General features: G+C 38.5%; 1 protein-coding gene and 1 long non-coding RNA gene across 2 annotated transcripts in view; one reads left to right on the top strand and one right to left on the bottom strand.

Annotated features, from left to right (window-relative positions):
* The window catches only part of LOC149034665 (uncharacterized), a 262282-nt gene that overhangs the window by 171106 nt on the left and 66935 nt on the right, over positions 1-24241 (bottom strand). The gene's annotated exons all lie outside the window — the stretch shown is intronic.
* LOC149034671 (uncharacterized) lies at positions 3471-11273 on the top strand. Its single transcript, XM_089194899.1, has 2 exons — positions 3471-3494; positions 9712-11273. Exons 1-2 carry the CDS (start codon positions 3471-3473, stop codon positions 11269-11271), a joined length of 1584 nt encoding a protein of 527 aa, XP_089051025.1. The 3' UTR covers positions 11272-11273.

Genomic DNA, 24241 nt, shown 5'->3' with positions numbered 1-24241 from the left:
AACGTGCACAGGACACCCAGACAGGCATTCGTTTGCAGACATCGCTGTACCGAGTGCAGGGCTAACTAATATTTATTTCTTAGTCAGTGTTATGTTTTAAACAAAAACCTGCACAAATTCACTTAAAAAACGCTGTAGATCTCTTTTGAGTGTTTTGAATCAGTGCCATTCTGAAAAACTACTTTTTGACGTTTTCGTAAATTTAGTCACCCCCTGGTACTGACTATACATGCGTTGTTATCGACTCTATTTCCACGACTACGCGCTTGCAAAGATTCTATTTATCAATAGGCACTTTAAGCATGACGTTTAACGGCAAACGGCAAACGCAAGCTTGCCTTTCATTTTGTTACCTATTTATGGAATTCTTAAAAAAATCCTGCACAAAAAATAAAATAAAATAAATCAAACCTACTTAATTCCGTGTACACACGCCTAGAGACAGACGACAGAAATTGAATTTTTGACGTTCGCGGGAAAAACAAACGTCATGCGTAACCTCTCAAATGACGAACTTCCCAGTTAACTAAAACAACTGGAAGTTAATTGTCTAGTGCTCCGTGATTATATACATCACCTACGTGTCCCTAGCGGATCGATAAGGTCTACCATGACCTTCAGTGGCAGGCAGACAGGTTCCACGGTGAGGCGTTCTTTTCTAATGACACTGGAAAAATTCTACCGACTATGTAAACAGAACAACAGACTAACAATTTCGTGCTTTATCTAAGCACTTTGAACGTTAAACTTCACTAAAAACGTAAATCTTCGAGTCACAAAGTCGGCCGCTTGTATCAGGCCGCGAGACATTACGTGTTATTTGATATCGCCTGACTGTAGGTCATTGCAATTACATTTTTTAAAGCTTTGGACTTACACAATCTCTGGTTTTTGTTGTTGTTGTTGTTTTTTTAAATTTTCCTTACGATAGCGTGCTCATCAATTTAAACCTTTCGATTTTGTACCTTGATTGCTACGATGATAATGGCCATCGCTAGAAACTTGACAGTTTTCTCAACTCGAACTCGAAAAAAGTTGTTTCCCGTCCCTTAATCAAACAATTAATCGGCCATTCTTTGAGATCCCGAATTCTCGACAAGACAGAGGGGACGTACCCTCGGAGATTCAAGAAATCAGGAAGTTCCTCCATACCAGCTAACTGAATGGGTTTTATAAAGAAAAAAAGAAAAAAAGAAAGAAAGAAAGAAAGAAAGAAAGAAAGAAAGAAAGAAAGAAAGGAAAAGAATACAGTGTCATATACTTTAGGTGTTTTCCTGGTCAATGAAACCAATATTCAAGCTACATGTAGTTCGTCACTGCTGACAGGTACAGCTAAAACAAAGGGCTTCGATCTTGCTCACGTAAGGCTGCTTACGATGAACGGAGATATCGAGATACCGAAATATTGGAAGGCAACGTGAATATCGATGCCCGTGCTAAAATGAGATCGACTTCCGATTCAACATCATTCACGCCCACAGCCTGTTTGTGCGCTGAGATGTCTTTCTCACACAAGCGCAGAGGGACTATAAGAGAAGCTTTTCCTGCGACTCGACTTCGCTTATCTTGGGAGCAGCATCACCCAACTAATCTTTGAAAGGAGCAATTGATTTCCATTTGGTACGCTCACTTCTTAAAAAAATCGGCGGCCAAACGAAAACACCATTTTAGTTTGCTTTGGAAAATTTATGGCGCGACGCTTATTATATGGTTAGAAACTGTGCCTAATCTAATTTATTTTTTTAGCGCTGAGTATTTTAGAAAGCTACTCCCAATGTAATTTTTCCACTCCTGCACCTGTCTACCCTGCAAGCCGTCACAATTTACAAAATAGGATAACATATTTTTTTACGTCGTTAAAAATTAATGCAGTGAAATTTCCTCTATGCTGTAGTAACATATACCTAATTCATTTAGCAGTCTAGGGTGACGCATGAGTGGTATCGCGCTTAAAAAATGCAAACAACGGTAATTTTAAATTCTGGATTTAAAACTTTTTCCCGGAAATAAAAAATAGGGGATAAGAAGGAAAGAAAATAAGAGCGTATTGGTAACCGAGCCTCCTTTCGAGTGACATGTTATTGCGTGACACCATCGCAAAAAACGAACGTCAATGATTCATTTCATCTGTCAGGATGCTCTGGCTCGTTCTATGAAAAACAAACTTCCATTCTTTTTGTGAAAGGAAGACATGTAAAATGTGAGTGTTCCAAGCTGAAATATGGTTATAACTGTTCAGCAACGCGACGTTTCCGGCAGGAACCTTCGTGAGATGTTTTCACTGTGATTTGGTATACACCGCCTGTAGTGCTGTACTATCGAAGCTGTTGTCAAGTCTCTTTATAACAAGATTGAGGCAAGGAACCAATCTTAGAAAGGTGTTTTTCGCCAGGTGAGCCTAAGAAATCCAGTTTACAATCTAGTATAGGTCAAAGCGATAAGATTTTGTTGGAATTATGGCTTCGATAATAAAAAGCCTAATTGGATTATCTGCGGTTGTTTACATGGCGGCATTGCGATTTGCACGAAATAGACCGAGCTACTTCTTCGCAGTAATTAGGAGCCCCAAATTAATTTTTATATCCATGGAAAGAACATTCTTTCCACTTTGTAAAAATGCTCATCTCAAGTGATTCCGAGTTATACCAGGTAGGAAACATTTTTATTGAAAAACTGCTCCAAAATGTAATTTTTAATCAATCAAATTTTGGCTATTTTCAAATATTCGCCAATAATTCATAGTTATGTCAACAAGCCCGTTATTAGATTCAAATCATTTTTTAATACCTCGTATACAAATAGGTAAAATTCAGAAAGACTTGCTTTCTTTTGCGCTTTTGAGGAATAAAGGTTTTGTTGCCCTACTCGTCGACTTCATTTCGGTCATTTTATGGCGGTTGGGGCTCGATACAGTGTTTGGTGATTTTCTAGAAAATAAAAACAGCTCTGAACAAAAAAATTATACCACGTTTATAGACTTACCCTGAGGTATCTCTGAGCGAAATATGATGATAGTGATTTTTCCGATCATGTGCCACCTCCCACGCGGTGATAAAAAAAATTCGCTCTTAAAACAGCAACTTTTTGAAAGAAGCATTCCCTTACAGTTGCTATGGCTAAAGAAAGAAGTCCAATTAAGGTTCCATCTGAAAATGAAGACTTACCTGACAAAGAAAATGCTCCAGATTTTGATGAGGACACTTTACGAGGTGAGCTAGGTTCAACTTTGGCTTGAGTCACGTTAAAACGTTTTCTATTCCACCAGTTTCACTAATGTAAGCAGATGTGGAGAATGATATTAATACACTGCATTACCACTTTAAAGGATATTTGGCCAGTTATGACTGTCTTCTATGATTACAATATGTTGTTCATTGATTGAGAGGATATATGACATATTTGTTATTTTTGTTGTGTCTTGCGGAATTGAATGAATCAAACTAGTACAACACAACAAGGTTTAATCAAACATGGCAGTTCGCATTCAACGACAGGTGCGCATGGCATGCATGCGCATAATAGTAACAAAACCACAGACCATCATGTGCGACATAGCAATTTTCTTTTCTCAAAGTTCAAAACAAGTACGCAAAGTTATAATAAGTTGAGACTTCATTTGATCATCATATAACATGCATTTTGTAAGTTTGCATCATAGGTACCATCATCATCATCATCATCTTTCCATTATATTATGCAACAATCAATTGAAAGTTTCATCTTCCCCCAAGCAACCAATTTCCAGTAGAGTGCAAGTGTTATATCATTGAATATGGAGGTGTTTAACCCTTGACACCCTAACATCAGTATCCATATTCTCCATACTATATTCTTTGTATGTTTCTTGTGGTACTGAAAAAGAGAATTCATTTGAAGATCAATGCTTCTTAGGTTGGTGATCATTTCCTTTATTCTCATGAGCTTAGTGAATGATTCAGCAGTATTACTGTTAGGAGAAGTGAGATGCTGGTCACTCTTAAGGTTTAAAGAGTTAAGGTAGATAGTGAACTTTCACTAACAAATGGCTCAGAAGAAAAAAGTCTACAAGGTTTAGGTTTTAAAGTTTGGTCAATTAGTTGAAAGTCAGGTTGCTTATTATTATTATTTTTTTTTGCCTAAAAATTGTGTGGGGCATTTAAACACATTATTAATTTTGCCTGTGGAATAGGAATATTGGGAAACCTATGTCCCAAAGTTTAAATGCCTAAGGGTTTACTTCTAATTGAGTGACACTTAATTCTCATCATTGTTATTACCACTGTTGTCACCCAAACTATTAACATCATTATAAAAATTAATCTCATCTTCTTTATCATTATTCTTATGATTTATATAATAACTGTTAGTTATATAATAACTGTTAGCTGGCACTAAAGGAAAAATCTGCAGATTTTAAATCTCCAGATCTTGGCAGCTCTGCTTATGCACTAATTAACTACAACCACAGGTAATTATTAACTACAACCACAGACTTTGACACAAATTATTTCTTATTTTTTCTTTGCAGCCACAGCTGATGTTTATAGGAATGAGGGTAATGAGGCCTTCAAGAAAGGAGATTTCATCAATGCTATTCATTTTTACACCAAAGGAATTAAAATGAACTGCAACGAAAAAGAACTCAAGGCCAAACTGCACAACAACAGGGTTATTGCACATTCTAAACTTGGTAAGACAATGAGAGCTTTAATATGCATTTTTTTTTCTATTTTGAACCTATTGAGTTGTCAGTAGTAGTTTTCTGGAAAAGGTGATAATTTTGAATGCATGCCCGGAAAAATTTACATCTTATCTTGGCCTCTCAAATATACAAAGAAGTAACCTCTTACCCCAGATATCAATGAGCATCACAAGTTTTTCCCAAAATTATAGTAATGGTAGTTGGTTTGTAACATGTATGGTTAATCAGAGATATTTATTTCAATAATAGGAAATCACCAGGATTCACTAAGGGATGCAGAAGCAGCCATTGAGTTAAATCCAGCTTTCCTTAAGGCAATTGTGAGAGGTTAGATATGGTAGCTGTACTATAATAATAATGATAAAAAAAGAACTCAACACTCTAAGGTTAAATGAGGTTAAATGGATTTCAATCTTGTCTCAATGGACTTTAATTAAGAGGTCGAGACCACCCTGATGTACGTTTGAATCCAGCTCTTGACTGCTACGCCATTACTTCCATTAATCATGATGAGAATATTATTTTGAACGGGATGAAAAACTCAATGCGGAATGGAAAGCAAAATTTCAGCATGAATATTTTAGTTCCTTAAGTTCAATGAGTCACAGGTGTCAGATATGTTAAGAGCGTGTCCACGAGAGCACCGGGCAGTCGTGCTACATGCCATCTCCCCGATTTCGATGAAACTTTACCAGTTTAAAGGGTCTACCCCAAAACTCAAAAAGACAGACTGGTTTCTGTTATGGTTTTTCCCGGGGGGAGATAGACCACCCCCCGGTTTTTCTTGGTTTTCACCAAGGAAATCGCTTCAAATAGGTAAAATGTATGAAGCTCTCACTGCGATGGTATTCAATCGATTACTTTGAGGACTTGCACACATATTTTTACATCCTTGGTTAATGTCTGTTGCGAGTATCAGTCAGTTTGATTGACGGCTTGTCAATCAACAGAGGCAAATATACGACTGTGTTTTTAGACTTTTCGATTCATCCTAGAAATATTTGACAACTTTGAGGTCAAAATTAATATCTCCCGTTTCCAGAAAGCTGCAACACTTATCTTAATTACCCTTTACAACCCATCATTTCATCTCTGAAAATCATCAAAAAAATCTTTGGGTACTACCGTATTTTTGTCTTGGATGCCTTTTAAAATCTGCGACTGTTACAAGTTTCTTTCAACTACACCTGTCACGCAATTCTTGCTCTAGGCGGTCACTTGACAAAATAAACCTACATTGTTTTCGCTCTTTATACAAGATGATTGATCAAGAAAGGTGAAAAGTGTGAAAAACTTTCGAGATTTTTTATAGGAATGGAAAATTTCACATTTAGAGAGATGCATGTAGACGAAAAATCAATGGGAAAATCGTAGCGTTTCTTTCTTCAGTCGTTTATTACTTTGAAGATTTGCTAAAAACATCAGATATGGCTTTTGTACGGCACAAAACATTCATTAGTCTATAATTTGATGGTTTATCATCATCATTGCTCATTTTAGGAGATTTTAAAGTCACATGCTGTGTGTTGGTTTATATTACTACATGTTCCAGTATGCTACAACTTCGGCTTTTAAAGACGAGAAATTCTGCGCTCTCGCTTGAGAGCAAATATCAATAGTTCTATCGGACTAAAAACTGTGCTTCTATCCCGAAAATGAGATTAAAATAGTGTTGTCGTTGTCACTTACTGCCATCGAACATTTCCATGCAGAACTCCGCTAAGCTAACATCTGTTGCGTGACCCGAAGACTCTCAGTAGGAATTATTCAAGCGCGTTGTTCATGCTGTCTGCTAGATAACTATTTCAGAATAATCTGCAGATCTCTATGATTATTTGCCTGCTTCGATAGTAAAATATCTGCATATTTTTTTCAAGCATTCTATTACTACATATAAATCTACATCTCTCTAGATCGAGTGTTGCCGGCGTTTAATTGTAAAATTTTTAAGTAAGAATGAGCCAGCAGTAATTTGACGAGTAGGCTTCCTGCAAATTTCCCTTGATGAAATCCCAAGACATAGCCAGTTGTTTTCGTGAGCAAAAACAATAAATATGAAAGAAAAGTGAGATGCAAATGTCTTTTTTTTTTTTAGCTTAATATAATAGTAACTGTACCCTCACCTGCAGTCTTCGTCTAAATTTTGCAAGGTCCCTCCCTATCTTCTGCCTTGTTCGGTCAGTTTCGAATTCTGAAGGTAGATCATTGGCATCAGCCTCTCCGTCCTCATTCATATTTACAGGGGGGGACCTCATCAATAAACCAATTTTTGTTACGGCAGATAAGCGGCTGAAGTATCGAGCGATTTGCTGCTGTATCAACCGGTAAGTCGTCTCTTAAACTCGATATTTGGGAAGTCACATTAGAGGCGGTTGCCTTACTAGTTTCCTCCCTTGTCCAGCACACGTGTAGGAGATAATTCTCTGTTTTCTGAGAAAAGGTGGCTGTTTTTTGTGTTTTCCAAAGAGTCCATCCAAAGTCCACTTCGCTGGTTAGGGATTGTTCGTCAGAATTTTACCTGAGGTCCGACCTTGAACGTAGCCATCCCCTATAGAATGGCAAGCCGGTCTTAGTCCATTTCCTCCTGATCTTATCATAGTGTAATGACTGAGACATTTCAGTGAGTCATTTATGACGTGTACCGCTGGTAACATGTTTTGCAGTCACAATAAGAGAGCACATGGTCTGTTTTGAAGTTTTAGCTTTCGCTATGATTGTTGTACAAGGTTTTTTTTTGTATTAGCGGAACAAGGCACGAAAAAACTTGTAAGTATCGATCGGTTTATATTTAGCTTTCCTTTCGTTTGTCATTCGGTTGTTATTTTGCTTTATTCAGCGGATTTATACATTTAATTTCAGTGAATCGTTGTTCATGTAATAAAAGAAGTTTGCAGTTCAGCGCATCTCAAGTTTACCTTGTTGCGGCCTTCCATAGCGAACACTGGGTTCCTACACATAGGCGGAATTTTTTTGTCGGCTTCACTGTGTTTGTCTTTGTCAGGGTACATTTGGATGGCAGCCAATGACTGAAACGTCTTGATACATCCTTCTTTTAGCAAGAATATCTCGCTTTCTTGTTTTGTCTATGACGGATTGGGTATAGTTCTCGCGATGACCCGCGTTCAGAAATCTGTGCACGTTGCTGATAACCACCCGCTTCTACGATTAGTTTGCTGAAGGTTTCTAATGTGACGAGCCTAGTGAGACCCTGAGGTGCTTCAAACTGTGCCAGTTGGTCTGCGCTAAAACTTGTCGCAGTTCTTAAGTCAGAGGGAGGATCGCCCACCTCTATCTATGTGAGCGCCTCTACAGTACCTGTGTATCCCTAGCAATCATATGATATAAAGTTCATCTCAGTCACAAATCACCAGTTAGGAAAACTGATGTTCAGATAAGCGCTCTTCTTGCCCTTCTTCCTTATTCATTGCCGACTCTAAGATAGCAGCTACAGTACGCGTTCTGTTTAGGTTTACAGTCACCTTGCCGCCACCAGGAAGACTCGCCACCAGCTTTGATTTCTTCTGCCATCTGCAGATTCATCTCTCCCTCACTCTATGTCTCACCGATTTTTATTAGGAGGATACTGGCATTTACGAACACGAGGCTCTGAATCTCACACCAAGTTGTGCACGATATTTGAGGTACATCGTGAAATCGCGGCCTTCGTAATCTCAAAATAAGCCAATACGCGCTAGAATAAGCTCCATCTCGGAAGAAACGCATGTTTGGGATACATCGACGTCTCTCGAATGTTTTTTTAAAGCTGTATACTCACGAATTTAGAGGTGTGAGCTGTTTCCGTCCCTGGCCAGCGCGAGAAAAATAACATTTGGTTGTACAGTTAGTTGCAAATGAAAAAGACAACTGCACCATCTTGACTTTATCAATTCGAGTGTTAGATTAAATGGAGGACTTTTTAGACACTCGATTTCTTATATGGCATCACTATGAAGTCGTAATGCAACTGATACACCTACACTACATAGGATTAACAATGTCTGTTGCGCTGTTACGAGAAGGAGGAAAATATTACCGGAAGTGTAAACTCTTCTTAAAAAGAGTTTCAGTGACGTTTCAGAGAAGTCTATCTTTGATCGGCTGTCACAAAAAAATCACCCCCACTTAGATTTACTAGGAAAAATGAACTTACCAACTCCTTGTTGAAAAAATTGGAATTCATTTGACCGATACGCCGGTTGTTTCAATTTTTCTTTTTTCCTTGGGCTGCTATAAAACAGTTCATAAATTGACTAATGAATAAAGTGTTTTGAAATACCGTTCGGGATTTGCCTTTTGTTTTTGCGTGCAAATCAAGGGTAGACAAAGTTTTTAAAACATTTGACTAGAATTTCATGGAGTTCACCTAGATAATTTTCGTCGGCCAGAGTCAAGACGCGCCAAGGTAAGAGACATTGCCCTCTAGTAAGATAATTTTCCAAAGAATAAACGTGGCGAGCGTGAGGAAACGCACATTTTTTTTATCACATTTTTTTGTGACCAAAGCCCAATGATGTACCTAAATTGGTACTTACGGTATCAAACCATTGATTATGACAGGGTGAGCTTAGTTTTTCTGTCGAGGTCGACGTGACTTCACATTAAAAGCATTTTTGACGAAACAAAGTAGTGAGCATCATTGCACGAACTGAGAAAGTAAAAACTTGTATTTATCTCTCACGCTTTTCGTCTGACAATAGTAGACTTCATCAAGGATTTTTTCAAGTAGGGTAAATAAGCTTGCTCATATACAAATAGTAAATAAGTTGTCTCTTTGCTATTGAAGCCAGTGGATAGAATTCGCCAGGTGCGCCTACGGTGTTATACATGCGTGACATTTTCCGGACGTTACATATACGAGTACATGATCCGTTTGAGGGTCACAGATTTAGTGTAAATATTTCGCTCCTCAACATCACCCAATGTCTCTAGTTTACAGAGGTCTTAGGGACCGGTCATTATTTATCGACTGGGGGGGGGGGGGGGGTCGGAGTATTTAGGGGGGGATCACATGGTTTTTTGAAGACCTTTAGGGGGGATCAGCCGTAATTGACAAGCATAATGGGGGGGGATCAGACACAGAAATGTCAGAGCACAATAGGGCTCTGTTTGCTAGTCAGAAAATAGCAGTCACGAAACGCATTTTAGATGCCATTGATGATCTGTTTAAAGAGGAAGTCGATTCCATGGAAAAAGATGCGAGAAAGGACAGGATTTTAAGGGTAACCAGTTCATGTAAACATGGTCTTGAAGTTCTCGGAGATCTCTGCCTTCCACCTGTAAAGCCACGATGGGCTGACCTTACAGATGCTGGTCCGGGCGAGGGAGTTTCCAACTACGAAGTTAGATTTCGAGACGCCGAGTTAGCAAGGATTCACAATTCCGATTATAGAGTGCGATGTCATCGTTCGAGGGGCGACAGCGGGCAAGGTGAAGCCGAAAGGACAAACTCGGCAATTTCTGATGCTCTCGTGGATGGCGCAACTCTAGAGTGGGAAAAATATAGGAGATTTGAGGATCTTTCAGAAGAGGAAATCAAACAACTGTCTCTCCAGTCATACGAAGAGTACGAAAAGAAACGGATGGAGAAAAATGCCTGGTATGTCTGTAGTCAGGTAGCCGAGAGAATTGATGATGCCCCTGTCCTTAAAGATTACATCAAGAGCAAAGTAAGCGAGTCCCCTGATGAATTATTCGTTTTCAATTCTGTTTACCTCGATAACTATCGAGGTGCATCAGAACGAAACAAAGAGCAAGCGCCCGGTGCAGCATACTTCCGAAAGATCGAATCGTTTATGGAAGACCACTATATTCGTGGAGAACTTTTTATGGAATTCTGTCGTGATGCCTGTAAAGAGTCAAGAGAAGAAAGTTCCAATCTCTGTTCCTGGTGTTCTAACAATAGATGGGTCGGTCCAGAAACGGAAAGAATTCCGCAACCTGTACCAGATTCAAACAATCCTGGACATTTCATGGATATCTATCAGACGGAATCGACGGGCAGGACACCAGATGATTACCTTCCAAGAAAATGTATTAACGATCTGTACAAGGAACATTCTGACAGTATCAGAAACGATCAGGATACCATGAAGAGCTTCTGCTCAAAATATAATGTGGAAGAGAAGCACGTCATTGCATATGTTAATCATTTGAAGGATATTGAGATCCGAAAGGACATCAGAACAAGAGCAGCTCAGGAGCGAAGAAGGCAAGAGGCCGAACGAACGTACAAGGACTTTCAATGGGATAACCTCATCGAGGGTGGCAAAGTTGAAAAGTTGCGGGTAAGAGAACTAGACCTGTATCTCAACAAGCATGGTTTGACGACTGTGGGTCGGAAACTTGACAAAGTGAAGGCCATTCGATGTCACTATTACCGGCAGAATAAAGAGACTGAGATAACAGAAGAACTGTCGAGTGATGAAGATGACGTGGAATCCGAGGATGAAGAATCCGAAAGTGGAGAGGCAGAGAGCGACGATGACTATGTTTTCGCGGATTTGGATGAACAGCCTGAGATTGGCACTTCCTCGACAATTCAGTTCGTATCTGACGAGCAAATATTTACCGTTGTGGTTCAAGGTCCATGAGACGTAAGTACCACTATTAAAATATCACTTGCATATTCAAAAAGTTATTTCGCGGTGGCTGGGAGAAAAGGGGGGGGGATCATGAAACTTTCCACTACCGATAAGGGGGGATCTCTAAAAAACTAGATACTCTACGGGGGGATCAGGTAAATGCTCTGATGTGACAACAAAAATACTCCGACCCCCTCCCCCAGGCGATAAATAATGACCGGTCCCTTAGAACGTTTCATTATATGGAGTTGCCTTCTGCGGGTAGAAGGCTACAAGCGAATTTCTCAGGCGTAATTGTCTTTGATTTCTCAATTGATGTTGTCGCAAACACAGTTTTTGGGAGTCACGAGAGAAAAAAACTTATCAGGACCTAGTTTCATGTCCTAATGGAAATAAATAGCAAATACCGTCATTCGCGGTATTGAAAAGCCGAAGTTGTTACACTCGGGAACTTGTACGTCAACAAGCAGGCGACATGTGACTTTAAAATCTCCTCTCCTGTTACAGTTTCCTTATTGTAAACTGTGCGATGATAATAATAGACGATCAAAGTATAGCCTAATGAATGTTTTGTTCTTTACAAGAGCCCTATGTCCTGATTTTAGCAAATCTTCAAAGTAATAAACGACTGAAGAAAGAAACGCAACGATTTTCCCATTGATTTTTCGTCTACACGCATCCCTCTAAACGTGAAATTTTCCATTCCTACAAAAAATCCCGAAAGGTTTCCCATTTTTTACCTTTCTTGATCAACCATCTTGTATATAGAGCTAAAAAGTGTAGGTTTATTTTGTCAAGTGACCGCCTAGAGCAAGAATTGCGTGACAGGTGTAGTTGAGAGAAACTTCTCACAGTCGCAGATTTTAAAAGGTATCCAAGACAAAAATGCGGTAGTGCCCAAAGATTTTTTTGATGATTTTCAGAGATGAAATGATGGGTTACAAAGGGGAATTAGGATTAGCGTTGTAGCTTTCTGGTAACGGGAGATATTTGACCTCAAAGTTGTCAAATATTTGGATGAATCGAAAAGTCTAAAAACACAGTCGTATATTTGCCTCTGTTGATTGACAAGCCGTCAATCAAACTGACTGATACTCGCGGCGCCTATTAACTGAGGATGTGAGTAATTGGTTAAATACCATCGCAGTGAGAGCTTCATACATTTTACCTATTTGAAGCGATTTCCTTGGTGAAAACCAAGAAAAACCGGGGGGGAGGGGGTGGTCTATCTCTCTCCAGAAAAACTAAAACAGAAACCAGTCTTTTTTTTTTAGTTTTGGGGTAGACCCTTTAAATTGGCAAAGTTTCACTGAAATCGGTGGGATGGCACGTACCACGACTGCTGGTGTTCTCGTGGACACGCTCTTAAGTCACTATCTAGCTGTTTTAAAAAGAAGCATCAGGACTTAACTAACTCTTAGTGTTTTTGTGGGAGTTGTTGATCCCAATTTAAATGTTCTTGGAAGTTTTAGTTGTCTTTAAAGCTAAATAAATTTAACTGAAATCTAATAGGGCCTGTTCATTCTTTTCCGTTTAGTTTTTTTGTTTTGTTTTATTTTGTCTTTTTTTCTTCTTGTCTGTAATGATTTCAATGGTTTCAGGTTCTTTTCTCAGAATTGAGTTACAGTAACAGTATGCTTCTTTGTGTTGTTGCCTACAGGAGCCACTGCTTGTGTTGAATTGAAGAGATTTGAAGAAGCAATCACTTGGTGTGATAAGGGACTAGCTGTATCCTTTGAAGGAATCTTTCATTTTTAACCGTGGGTATAATGGAAAAAGTTTCCATAATTTGATGTTTCAAGGGAGAAAATACAAAGAAGGGTATTAATTTTGATGGGAACTTGCCAGCTCATATACTTTAAATGTGTGCGATAAAAAACATAGGAGAAGTTATTACCTCATGACTAATGAAATTACTCCTTTTAGCCAATTTGACTTAGTTCTACTATCCATGCCAATGACTGGTACATTAGTTTAAATAATCCTTTAATTTCCCAGACCAAATTTGTAATTATCCTTACTGTCAACCATACAATTGTTGTAATGTTCGTACACAGAATTCAGTATTGCATCAACTAACTATTTTCAAATTGATATATTATTTTTTACTCTCAACACTTATCTGATTGATATTGTATTGCTATTGTAAGGAGAAATTCTCTTTTGGTCACTCACGGGAGTTAAAGGGTTAGAAGACTAGTATTCATCCAGTTTATACATGGTACTTGGGTAGATGATCTCTCTAAAAGAAGCCAGAACAAAAAGCTTGGTAATGTTTACATATCTTATGCAGATTTTCTTGCCTTTGACCTTTTTACTCTACTTGGAGACTCGGAAACTTTCGTTGTGTTATGGACAAATAAAAATTTTAAAGACATGTATTTGTGTTGTAGACTCATTTCTTCCACTGCTGTAAAACATTTGTCTGATGTTAAAGCTATATTAATTTAAAAATTGAGCAAGTGCTGCTCAGTTTTTGGAAACTAGGGATTAAATCTAGATATTTCGCGTTAAATTTGAGGCTGCTCACAGAAAAAACATTTTTTGAAGTGTAGATTTACTTCATAACTGACTTTAAGACTGAATGTTGATAAATCATCTACAAAAGCCCTCCAAATGAGCCATTTTATAGTTGTGTACTTAGTTGCCAAGCCTTTCATTTGGAGTGAGGCTGAAGGTGACCTGGTTGTGATAGAGATCAGTATCTAGAAACGATAATAACAAAGTAGTTTGCATTTAAAAAGCAGCAATGTTTTTATCATAACAAGTTCACCCTTAATCATCGCTCTTGTTCAGAGGTTTTGGGAACCAAGCACGCAAATGTTAAAATGGCCTATTACATATCAATATGATCACAAACATAATCTTTTTTGTTTTTTCCACATTTTTAACCCTTAACATAAAAAAAGATTGAAAAAAACAATAGGATCTTGTTGTCATTAACACTTCAGTCTGTCAGTGAAGTGGGAGATAAATCCATGGAGGAAAAAGATCCTATTAGTCATGACCACGGTAGTGCAAGTTCAGGTGATGTCAAGAAAGTCATAGATCTCTATAATCGGGGAGAAGAAGCCATAGAGTACCTCAACCTATATCTTAAAAAAGCTAAAGAAGAAGGAGACAAGCATGGGGAGGGTAACGCTTATGGCAATCTTGGCAATGCTTATTACCGTCTGGGTGATTTCAAAAAAGCCATAGAGTACAACAACCTACATCTTAAAATAGCTAAAGAAGTAGGAAATAAGCATGGGGAGGGTGGTGCTTATGGCAATCTTGGCAATGCTGATATTAGTCTGGGTGATTTCAAAAAAGCCATAGAGTACCACAACCTACATCTCAAAATAGCTAAAGAAGTAGGAGACACGCATGGGGAGGGTAGTGGTTATGGCAATCTTGGCAGTGCTTATAACGGTCTGGGTGATTTCAAAAAAGCCATAGAGTACCACAACCTACATCTTAAAATAGCTAAAGAAGTAGGAGACAAATTTGTGGAGGGTCGTGCTTATGGCAATCTTGGCAGTGCTTATGACCGTCTGGGTGATTTCAAAAAAGCCATAGAGTACGACAACCTACATCTTAAAATAGCTAAAGAAGTAGGAGACAAGCATGGGGAGGGTGGTTCTTATGGCAATCTTGGCAATGCTTATTACCGTCTGGGTGATTTCAAAAAAGCCATAGAGTACCACAACCTACATCTTAAAATAGCTAAAGAAGTAGGAGACAAGCATGGGGAGGGTAGTGCTTATGGCAATCTTGGCAATGCTTATAACGGTCTGGGTGATTTCAAAAAAGCCGTAGAGTACCACAACCTAGATGTTAAAATAGCTAAAGAAGTAGGAGACAAGCATGGGGAGGGTGGTGCTTATGGCAATCTTGGCAATGCTTATTTGAGCCTGGGTGATTTCAAAAAAGCCATAGAGTACCACAACCTAGATCTTAAAATAGCTAAAGAAGTAGGTGACAAGCATGGGGAGGGTGGTGCTTATGGCAATCTTGGCAATGCTTTTTTTAGTCTGGGTGATTTCAAAAAAGCCATAGAGTACCACAACCTACATCTTAAAATAGCTAAAGAAGTAGGAGACAAATCCTTGGAGGCAATGGCCTACTGTTTATTGGGATGCGTTTTTGAGTTGCAAGGTGGACTGCCGAAAGCCGTTGAACATTATCAAGCTAGCATAAACTTATTCAATTCCTTGAGAGTACTTTTAAAATCTAAAGATGAGTGGAAAGTTAATTTTCGAAATGAGCATCAAATGGCGTATACGGGTTTGTGGAGAGTTCTCGTAGAACAAGGTAATGTAGATGAAGCCTTATTTGTTGCGGAGAAAGGACGAGCTCAAGCTCTCACCGCCCTCATGGAATCCAGTTTTCGTGGTGAAACAACTCACCAAAAGGGAGAAGATGAAGATTGCGCAGTTTTAAAAAACGTTCCATCAAACACTGTCTTTCAGGCAGTGGACAAAGCTAACGTCAATCTTTGGGTTGTGTCTGAAGGAAAACAAGTTCAGTTAAGACAAAGTAAACTCAAAGGTTTTGTTTCAGAGAATGGTGGATCTAGCCAGTCCTTTGAGTCGTTCTTGCTCGGTGTCTATACACAACTTGGTGTTCGTTCTAATGTGAGATGCGAGAATCGATCTTTAGATGCTTTGAGGGAGGGCCGTTCAAAAGTGGATGAGAAAACCAAAGAAGCCAACCCTCAACCTCACATCCAACAAGACGGATGCTTGAGCACTTTGTATGATATCGTTATGAAGCCGGTGGCTGACTTGATTGAAGGGGATGAGCTACTCATTATTCCTGATGGACCCCTGTGGATCGCTCCTTATGCTGCATTGAAGGATGGTAATTCTAAATACCTGTGTGAATCGTTCACAATCCGAGTCGCTCCGTCGTTAGCAAGTCTTAGACTCATTGCCGATTGCCCAGATGATTATCACAAAAGCAGTGGTGCATTACTTGTAGGAGATCCGTGGGTATCCGAGGTTACTAACAGCGAGGGAGAGAAAGTCCTGGAGCAACTTCCGTGTGCTAAAGAAGAAGTAGAAAAGATCGGAAAAATTCTGAATATCACGCCAATCACTGGCAGACAAGCCACGAAACGTGAGGTGTTGAAAAGACTCAGTTCCGTTTCCTTAGTTCACTTTGCGGCACACGGATGTCCGGAAACTGGCGAAATTGCTCTTACACCTGACCTAGACCGAATATCCACCGTGCCTACGGAGAAGAAGGATTACATTTTAACGATTCGAGATGTGTTGAATGTTCAACTTCGCGCCAAACTTGTTGTGCTCAGTTGCTGCCACAGTGGTCGGGGCGAGATCAAGGCTGAAGGTGTGGTTGGCATTGCGCGCGCTTTTATGGGAGCTGGCGCTCGGTCTGTTGTGGTGTCCCTGTGGGCGATTGATGACGAGGCTACTCTGGAGTTCATGAAATGCTTTTATCAACACCTTGCAGGAGGTAAACCTACAAGCAAGTCACTGAACCTGGCCATGAAAAGCCTCAGAGAATCAGATGAGTTCCACGACATCAAATACTGGGCGCCCTTTATGCTGATTGGAGATGACCTCACGTTTGACCTGATGGCAAAGGAAAGAGAACATTTGAATAGAAAATCAAATAAGTGAGAAAATGTTTTTTTTCATCTCAAAAGAATGAAGTAGGAACTTGGAAGGTTTAAATGTTTCTCTATTTTAAACAATTTTTGGCTATTTTTCTTTACTTTTTAATTTTTTGTTAAATGGAACTTGAGATGTGCAGCTTTACTATGGTGAAGAAATAAACCAGTCTATTTCATTATATTTTGATCAGTGGAATTGTCATATTTTGTTACCTTAACAAATTTACATGCTTGCGAAGAGAACGAAATGCAACAAGGCCTCTGTTGTGAACGAGGTTTCCATTTCCACCAACATGTCACTCAGCTCTGTTCTTGTTTTACAATCAGTTGTATGGAAAATAATTTAAAGTTTATTTCTTTTACCCAACCAGGGGCTTTTCCACCGGATTTTAATTACCTTTATGTTCTAAGCTTTTGATAAGCAAAGAAACAATTCGTCATTTGCAAAAGTTTGCGAAGTTTTAATTTCCATAACTTTGATTGAATATGTATGTGAATTGAATATGTGAATTGATCTTAGACCATTTTCTACATCATAAACTACTTTGTTGCAATTTTCCTTCATCTTTACAAAAAAATTGATTACCATTTTCAACTCAATCCATTTTAATGCAATCTAGTTTTGTCAGTGCCAAGATTGCCATTCTAAGCCTAATTTTAAGAAGTAAACATCAGAGATGATGTTATTAAATTTACTTACCATATGTTAGAGACATTACACCTACTTTTAGGGGTGTAGCCAGCCTCTAGTCCCGTTGGCCCGGCCTACAATTGTTTTCTGCCCGCTTGACTTTTACTAAAAGATAATATGACTCTTGCAAATGTTGAAACAAAAATTGAAATTTGTGAGAGAAGAGGCTTACATTTAATCAAAAAGCTGGCTACAACCCTGTTTTCAATCAAACGAGTCTGGCCAATTTTTGTCCGTTTTACCAAACACTTCTCCGTTCGTTTTAAAGAACGACGACAGAGAGGCTAAAAATTGTCCATGTAATCTAAACTAGGAAAGAGGGACGCAGAGTTCATTATAATTAAAGTTTCCATAGATGTGAATTTTATTGTATGTGACATGGAATTTGTTGTTTTTAGTACGACAATATTTTCGCTCATAAATGAGAGAAGCAGTTAACGTTAGCCATGTAGTCCTCCACGGGAATTATTTTGATGAAAAGGCTCATTAATTAATGTAAACCTAGTGCGTAGTTGAAAACGTTTAGGGCTTCAGGATAAAACTTCTAATTGTTGAAATCACCTTTTGAAATTTTTTCATCGCTTTAAATTTACCTCAGCGTGATTTGAGGATGTCTGATAATAAGCGTGCTTGAGTATAATGTAACTAGGATTTTAAAGACGTGCTGGGACAGTTTCAAATAAACATGGTTTGTGTAATGTCAATGGATTTCGTGTAAAGTGTTTTGATGCTATTTTTTTTTAAGTTGAAGATAATCGTTCATTTACCTTAGTTTATATTAATTAACTCATGAACTCCCAAGTTCTGAAGAAAAATTCTCCCAACTGATAAGAATGTGTTTCTCTTTGCTGCCGCTTGTTCCGAGAATTCGATTTAACATTATGTTTCTAGTGAAAGATTATCCTCCAGTTTGGATTTTCTCGAATTGTTATTGACTCCATGTTTGTCGGTGTATTAATACCGTGAGGAGAATTTACATTATGATCAGTCTTGGGAGTAAATGGGTTCATTTTGGCGTCTCCGTTTAGCGCGTATTTTACTTAATGCCTTGAACGTTTTAATGCAGTTTATATGGTGCTTTTTTTACTTCTTTGTGTAAGAGAAATATACAGTGTATAGAATACAAAAACTGCGTTGATTTACATTTTCTGTCTCCATATTCCTAGGAAGCACGTAAGATGTAGAGAAAGCAGATCCTATGGGGACTTCAATGCTTGTTTTGACCCGCCCGCCAAGTTGATGTGTGCAGCTAACAGTGTACTAACATTCCATGTTTCAAGCCCCCGCCCACTTAACAAAAGCGCGTCATCTCTTCGATTGTATCTCTTTCACTGTCTATTGTTCTCCGTATTGCCACACTGTTTTGAACGCCGACGGACGTGTTCATATTGTTACATGTCTGCTCCTTTTTTTATCTTTTTCCTTACACAAGTTTTTACACCTTTTCACATTTGCGCATCCCTTTATTTTTCTCCTTCCTCTGGTTCCTTCCATTTCTTTTTCGTCGCAATTTTCCTTTATTCCCATCTTTACGCGCACCTCTTTTATCGCCCTCAACTTTGTTCTTCTGCGCTTCATAGGACGCGAATATCTCCTTGTCTGTTTCAGTTTTCACTCGTCTCAATCGTCGCGCAACGTCTGGCTTCTTACATCTCATATACCTCGTTACTCCCCCATAGTAGTTGTGATCATGCGTATTATGTCCACTTTGGGATGGTGTCCTCTTAAAGTCATCTCTAGTGAAATCTCAGTTTTCCTTTCGATTGATTCCTAGTCCACAGGGTGCTCTCCTCAGTCCTCTCATCATAATAGCAGTTATAAAGCGGAAGAGCTCCCTCCAAGTCTCGGCGACATAATCGGTGCATTTTGTTGGAAACAAGTCCTTCAATGTCTAAATTAAGGCCTCTTCTATCATCTGATTGGGAATGGGTCAAACTCTCGCCCAGGGTCCACCTACAATGCGAATCCAAGATGGCGGCAGGCCAATCCACAGCCGGACTCTACCGAGTCGGTAGCCGCCATCTCGGATGTAGACGCAGAGAAGACCCTGAGGAAGAGTTTTGACAAAACAATAATTAAGAAAGGATAAGTTACAATAGTGCTTAAAGAGATAGTCGATAACAACTTGAGAGATTCATTATGAGCAAACACGTTCCGTCGATTATTAAACTCCTTGTCTACTCGAATACGCACTCCTATATGCCCCTCTTCCCCGTCCCTATACATCCCTGTGCTGCAAGTTTTATCATCATACAGCACAATACAACATTATACCCCCGAGTAGCACTGTAAATCCGTAAAATGCAGTAACTAGACAACGCTTCACAACAACATGTACCCCAAGATAGCACTATGCTTCCCTCTACTGAATTTTAAATCACCATACAGCGCTGTATAGACAATTGCTCCAATTTGGCGCCAAAATAAGTGCGGATATTTGTCCGCGGTCATTTTCTCGAATTTTCTGTTGCATGATGCGGAAACTGTGGGCTTCGAGGAACAGATAATATCCAAAGACAAGTATCCGTACATATTTTCGCGCAAAATAGACGCTATTGTGTTTTTTATCCTTCAAATATTTTGTAACGCACGTGAAAAATATTAATGAACAGCTTACTGAATTGAATTAAGAAAAGGTTTAGTTTCTAAAAAAAACTGTGGTGCTGCGTCGGTGGGAGAGTATAACATGGTAATTTAGTATTATCAACTGAGTTGATAACGTAAATTGGCCACTGCAAAGAGTTTAAAAACTGACGTTTCGAGCGTTAGCCCTTCGTCAGAGCGATTGCAAAGGGCAAACGCTCGAAACGTGAGCTTTTAAACTCTTTACGGTGGGCAATTTACGTTATCGATTCAGTTAATAATACCTAATTACCCTGAATTGCATTACTTTTGAGATGAAGACTTAGCGTGGTGGACGCAAGGTCTGCAAATTGGGGAATATCGGTTAGGTGATATACTTGGATACACCTAGTTTTAGCCGGGGGATATTTAGTCACTTACTGCGTTTAGACCAATCGCGCGCGAGCAAAATTATTTGATGGATCATAAGCAATATTATAACATAGCTAATAAATTTGTCTTATCAAATTCAATTGCGCGAGCGTGCTTCATATTCCTATTGTGTACGCTCAGGACGTCAGCAAACAAATCCCACGAGAAAAAAATTTCCCATCGGGTTGAAAATGTTATAAAACAATTGGTTCATACGTCAGCTGTGCGTTCAGCGAGATATGAAGCACGCGGGAAATTCGATTCACGTTTACTTTAGATAATAAATTTTACTTACATTTTGCCAGTTATAGAAAGAAATCAAGTTACTGAGTAATACCCACAACAAGACACAACTACAGTGTTGTGAATCTCCATCCTCGAGCTCATCTTCAATAGAACTATGCTATCACAAAAGTAGTGCGCATTCGTTTGCATTTAAAGTCAGTTTACCATAAGATAATAACCCGATTGGCAAGAAAACAGGCAAAACACGCAGCAGCGCTGGTGCTTTTGCGTTTGCGCTCGAAAAGGCCCGAGAACACGTTTCACTGTCTATTAAATTATTGACTGTTTTCAATTTTTAGGTTCCTCTTAAAAACCGGAGCTCGGTTTTTAGCGACTTGTTCAAGTACTGCTCTAGTTAAGACGTAACTTAACTTTGTATGCAATAGGAAATAGAGAAACAACAGGTGGCACCTTTTAAAGGACATTAAACACGTTATGATAAGTCCGCAAATTCTTTAGGCAACAATACTCGTTAACAATTTGTAAACAACGGTCGCAGTTGCAAAAGTTTGCGCGTTATATTTGAATGTTTTGCATTTGGAAAACTCATTTCTATTTATATGATGACTAACACTCTTTCTCACAGATGTGAAAATTATTTTGAACCTGATCAGCTCAGAGGTGATTTAGACAGTAAAAATAATGTCAGCAAATATAGAGAGCTACTGATCCTGTTTGTAAACTTGCAAATAACTGTTCTCAGTTTCCCAGAAAATGCTCTTTTTTCCTTTTTAAAGGAAATATATATGAATGTTTTAATGTTACATCTGAGGACGAATTTTTCCGGCAAAAAATTTGGACTTCAAAGACACAATGGTGACCTTTTGACATGAAAAAGAAAAAGAAAAAAAACACACTTGAAATATAGATCTGTTTTTGGTGAACGTTATGAAAACAAAGAAATTGAGTTTGAAAGATGCATGCATTTCGGTTGGTGAACATAGTTGCATTTACTGCTCTAGTTCAGTTGAACAATTTATACAACAATAGGTTTTCCAATGCTTACTCAATGGGATGTCTGTCTCCAACTCTAATAAAAGGACTGTTAAAGGGTTGCGAAGGGAACTATTCAAATTCAGACTCAAATGTTTACCTTACCCTCCAGTACTGATGTTTAGGTCTCGTAGAGCATCACGTTCAGAGACATCATGTGACACAACTCTATCTCTATCGTTAAGAAAAAATTTTAAACAACATAAGTAATATGTTTTAGTACAAACGGCCCTGGGTTTCCTTTCGTAAATGAAAAATCTCAAAAATTGAAGCTGGACAACGCTTTACCTTTGAAAACGTTTATAGGTTGAAATTTTTACGTCAGTGGTTGTCAGCGACATCCGGTGACAACAGCCTTTTACGCACCTGACGACTTTTTCTTAAAAGCGGCATTTGATATCAATGTCATTTAGGAAATTTTTTTCTGACATTCTTAAAAAAGATTTTGAGTTGTAAAATTTTCATAGCTTTTACATCTAACATTTTGAAAACTGCGACAGTCAGATATGAATTACAAGTTTTTAGAGTTTTCCTTAGATTTTAACCAATTAATATCAAGGAACTGAAAAGTGTTCTCAGGTTCTTAGACGAGAATTCAAAGACATTCTTTCTAACTAAGCCTTAGTCTACCCCTGTATCTCTACTGAACAGTACTTTCATGTTTTAGGCTCAAAACACAAATCCTCTAAATAAATCAATTAAGATCTATATATACCTGCTTTTGATTTTTGTTTGTGAATTTTAGGGTAACGCATTCTTCGTTGAACTTTTCACGCATATATTTAGTTTCTACACTTTGGTGATGTGAAGGGAAAATCTTGTTATGAATGACTCAGCAGTTTTATAATAATTTTTTTTGCAATTTTCTGTTCACCGTGAAAATTTACTAATGGTGAGTCATTCCTAATGCTAATTTTCAGTGTTAGAAACTCATGTTAAGTTCGCTTTAAATACATGGTGAAACGACGCCGCCGGTAACGAATTTCCAGTAATTTGCTTAGTAGGTGTAAGGTTAGTTCTGAGGAGGGTGAGGTGGGAATAACATTATGTGGTCACTTAGTAGGTACTTGTGGGGGGGGGGGGGGGGCAGATTGGACACAAATTTCAAAGGAATTTAAGTTTTTGATCGCCTTTCTCTTTCACGAGGGAAAGAAAATCGAACTGAGACTTTAAATCTGATCAACTCCTAGACGATATTTTTATTGGTAAAAGTAATGCGGAAGAGAGAGTTAATTTTTCGCCAGGTCACAGTTTCAAAATTGAGTTGAAGACAAATTTGTTTATCAAAACTCAGTCTTATTTTGGACTATTTTATCTTTGTGTAAACTTAAGGTTAGAAACGCTTTGTTAATTGCTGGCTGAGAGAAATTGTTTACTTTTCATTTACGGTGTAAAAAAGAGTTAATTGAATACCTTCCGAAAGAGAAATAAGACACAAATTGCATTTAATGTAATGAGGTACACTAAGGTATATAGACAGAGAAGTTATAGTAGCTGAAATATTCATTACTGCTAGAGTAGCAATTCAACTTTTTTGGCTCATTTGAATACTTGCTGTCTTATCGAAGACGAAGGGAAAATATAGCTATAGCTAGCTAGTAACTGACAGGAAATTTAACTACTTTTGTATGCTTTTTCACGTCTAGATCCGGCATTAATAAATGTATTTTCTTACGTTCTCTTAAAAAAATAAAAAGATCAGTTGGTTGTTTCTCTTATATCACCCTGGCCTTTTTTTAGCTCCGGCTTGAACTGAATTCAGCTATAGCCAGAGAGAAAACGAACGGATGTAATTCGCTGCGAGGAAAGAAAATCATATTGAACACATAGGTGTATCAATAGCATACACGTACAAATCCTATGATTAAGTTTGCGTATACGTGCGAATCTGAAAACGCATATGAACCTTTTCCAGTGCTGGATATTCATCTGACGGACCCTTTCTGCGCATGAATAAAAGGCAGTTACACACAACAACCTCAACCATAAAACTATCATTATACTATATACACTACAACTATACTGTACAGTTATACAAACGACAAGTTTTCCTTAGTGCTCATTATTTGCTTAACTGAGAAAAATTCTAGGTTTATTAGCGTGGTAGCGGTTGAAGTATATCCTTTATGAATAATCAAATGTATTCAATCGCAATGCATTTCATCGGCAAGTGTAAAATGTGATAGTGCAGTCTGATCGGGTGAGTGTCGTAAGTCGATGTAGTTCAGCAATGTGATTGTTTACATCACGTTTCCTCTTCGTCCGCATGTGTTCACACAGTCTTGTTGTGAGGTTTCTGCCAGTTTCTTCGGTGTAGAAAGCTTGGCAGTCGAAGCAATTGATCTTATAAACCGCTCCCTGTCAAAGAACAACTACAACGCCGACTTCGTGCGAAGAAA

This window comes from Pocillopora damicornis, chromosome 14, assembly GCF_964200805.1.
Source record: "Pocillopora damicornis chromosome 14, jaPocDami1.2, whole genome shotgun sequence".
Classification (NCBI taxonomy): Eukaryota; Metazoa; Cnidaria; class Anthozoa; order Scleractinia; family Pocilloporidae; genus Pocillopora; species Pocillopora damicornis.
This window is presented reverse-complemented; position numbering and strand designations above follow the sequence as displayed.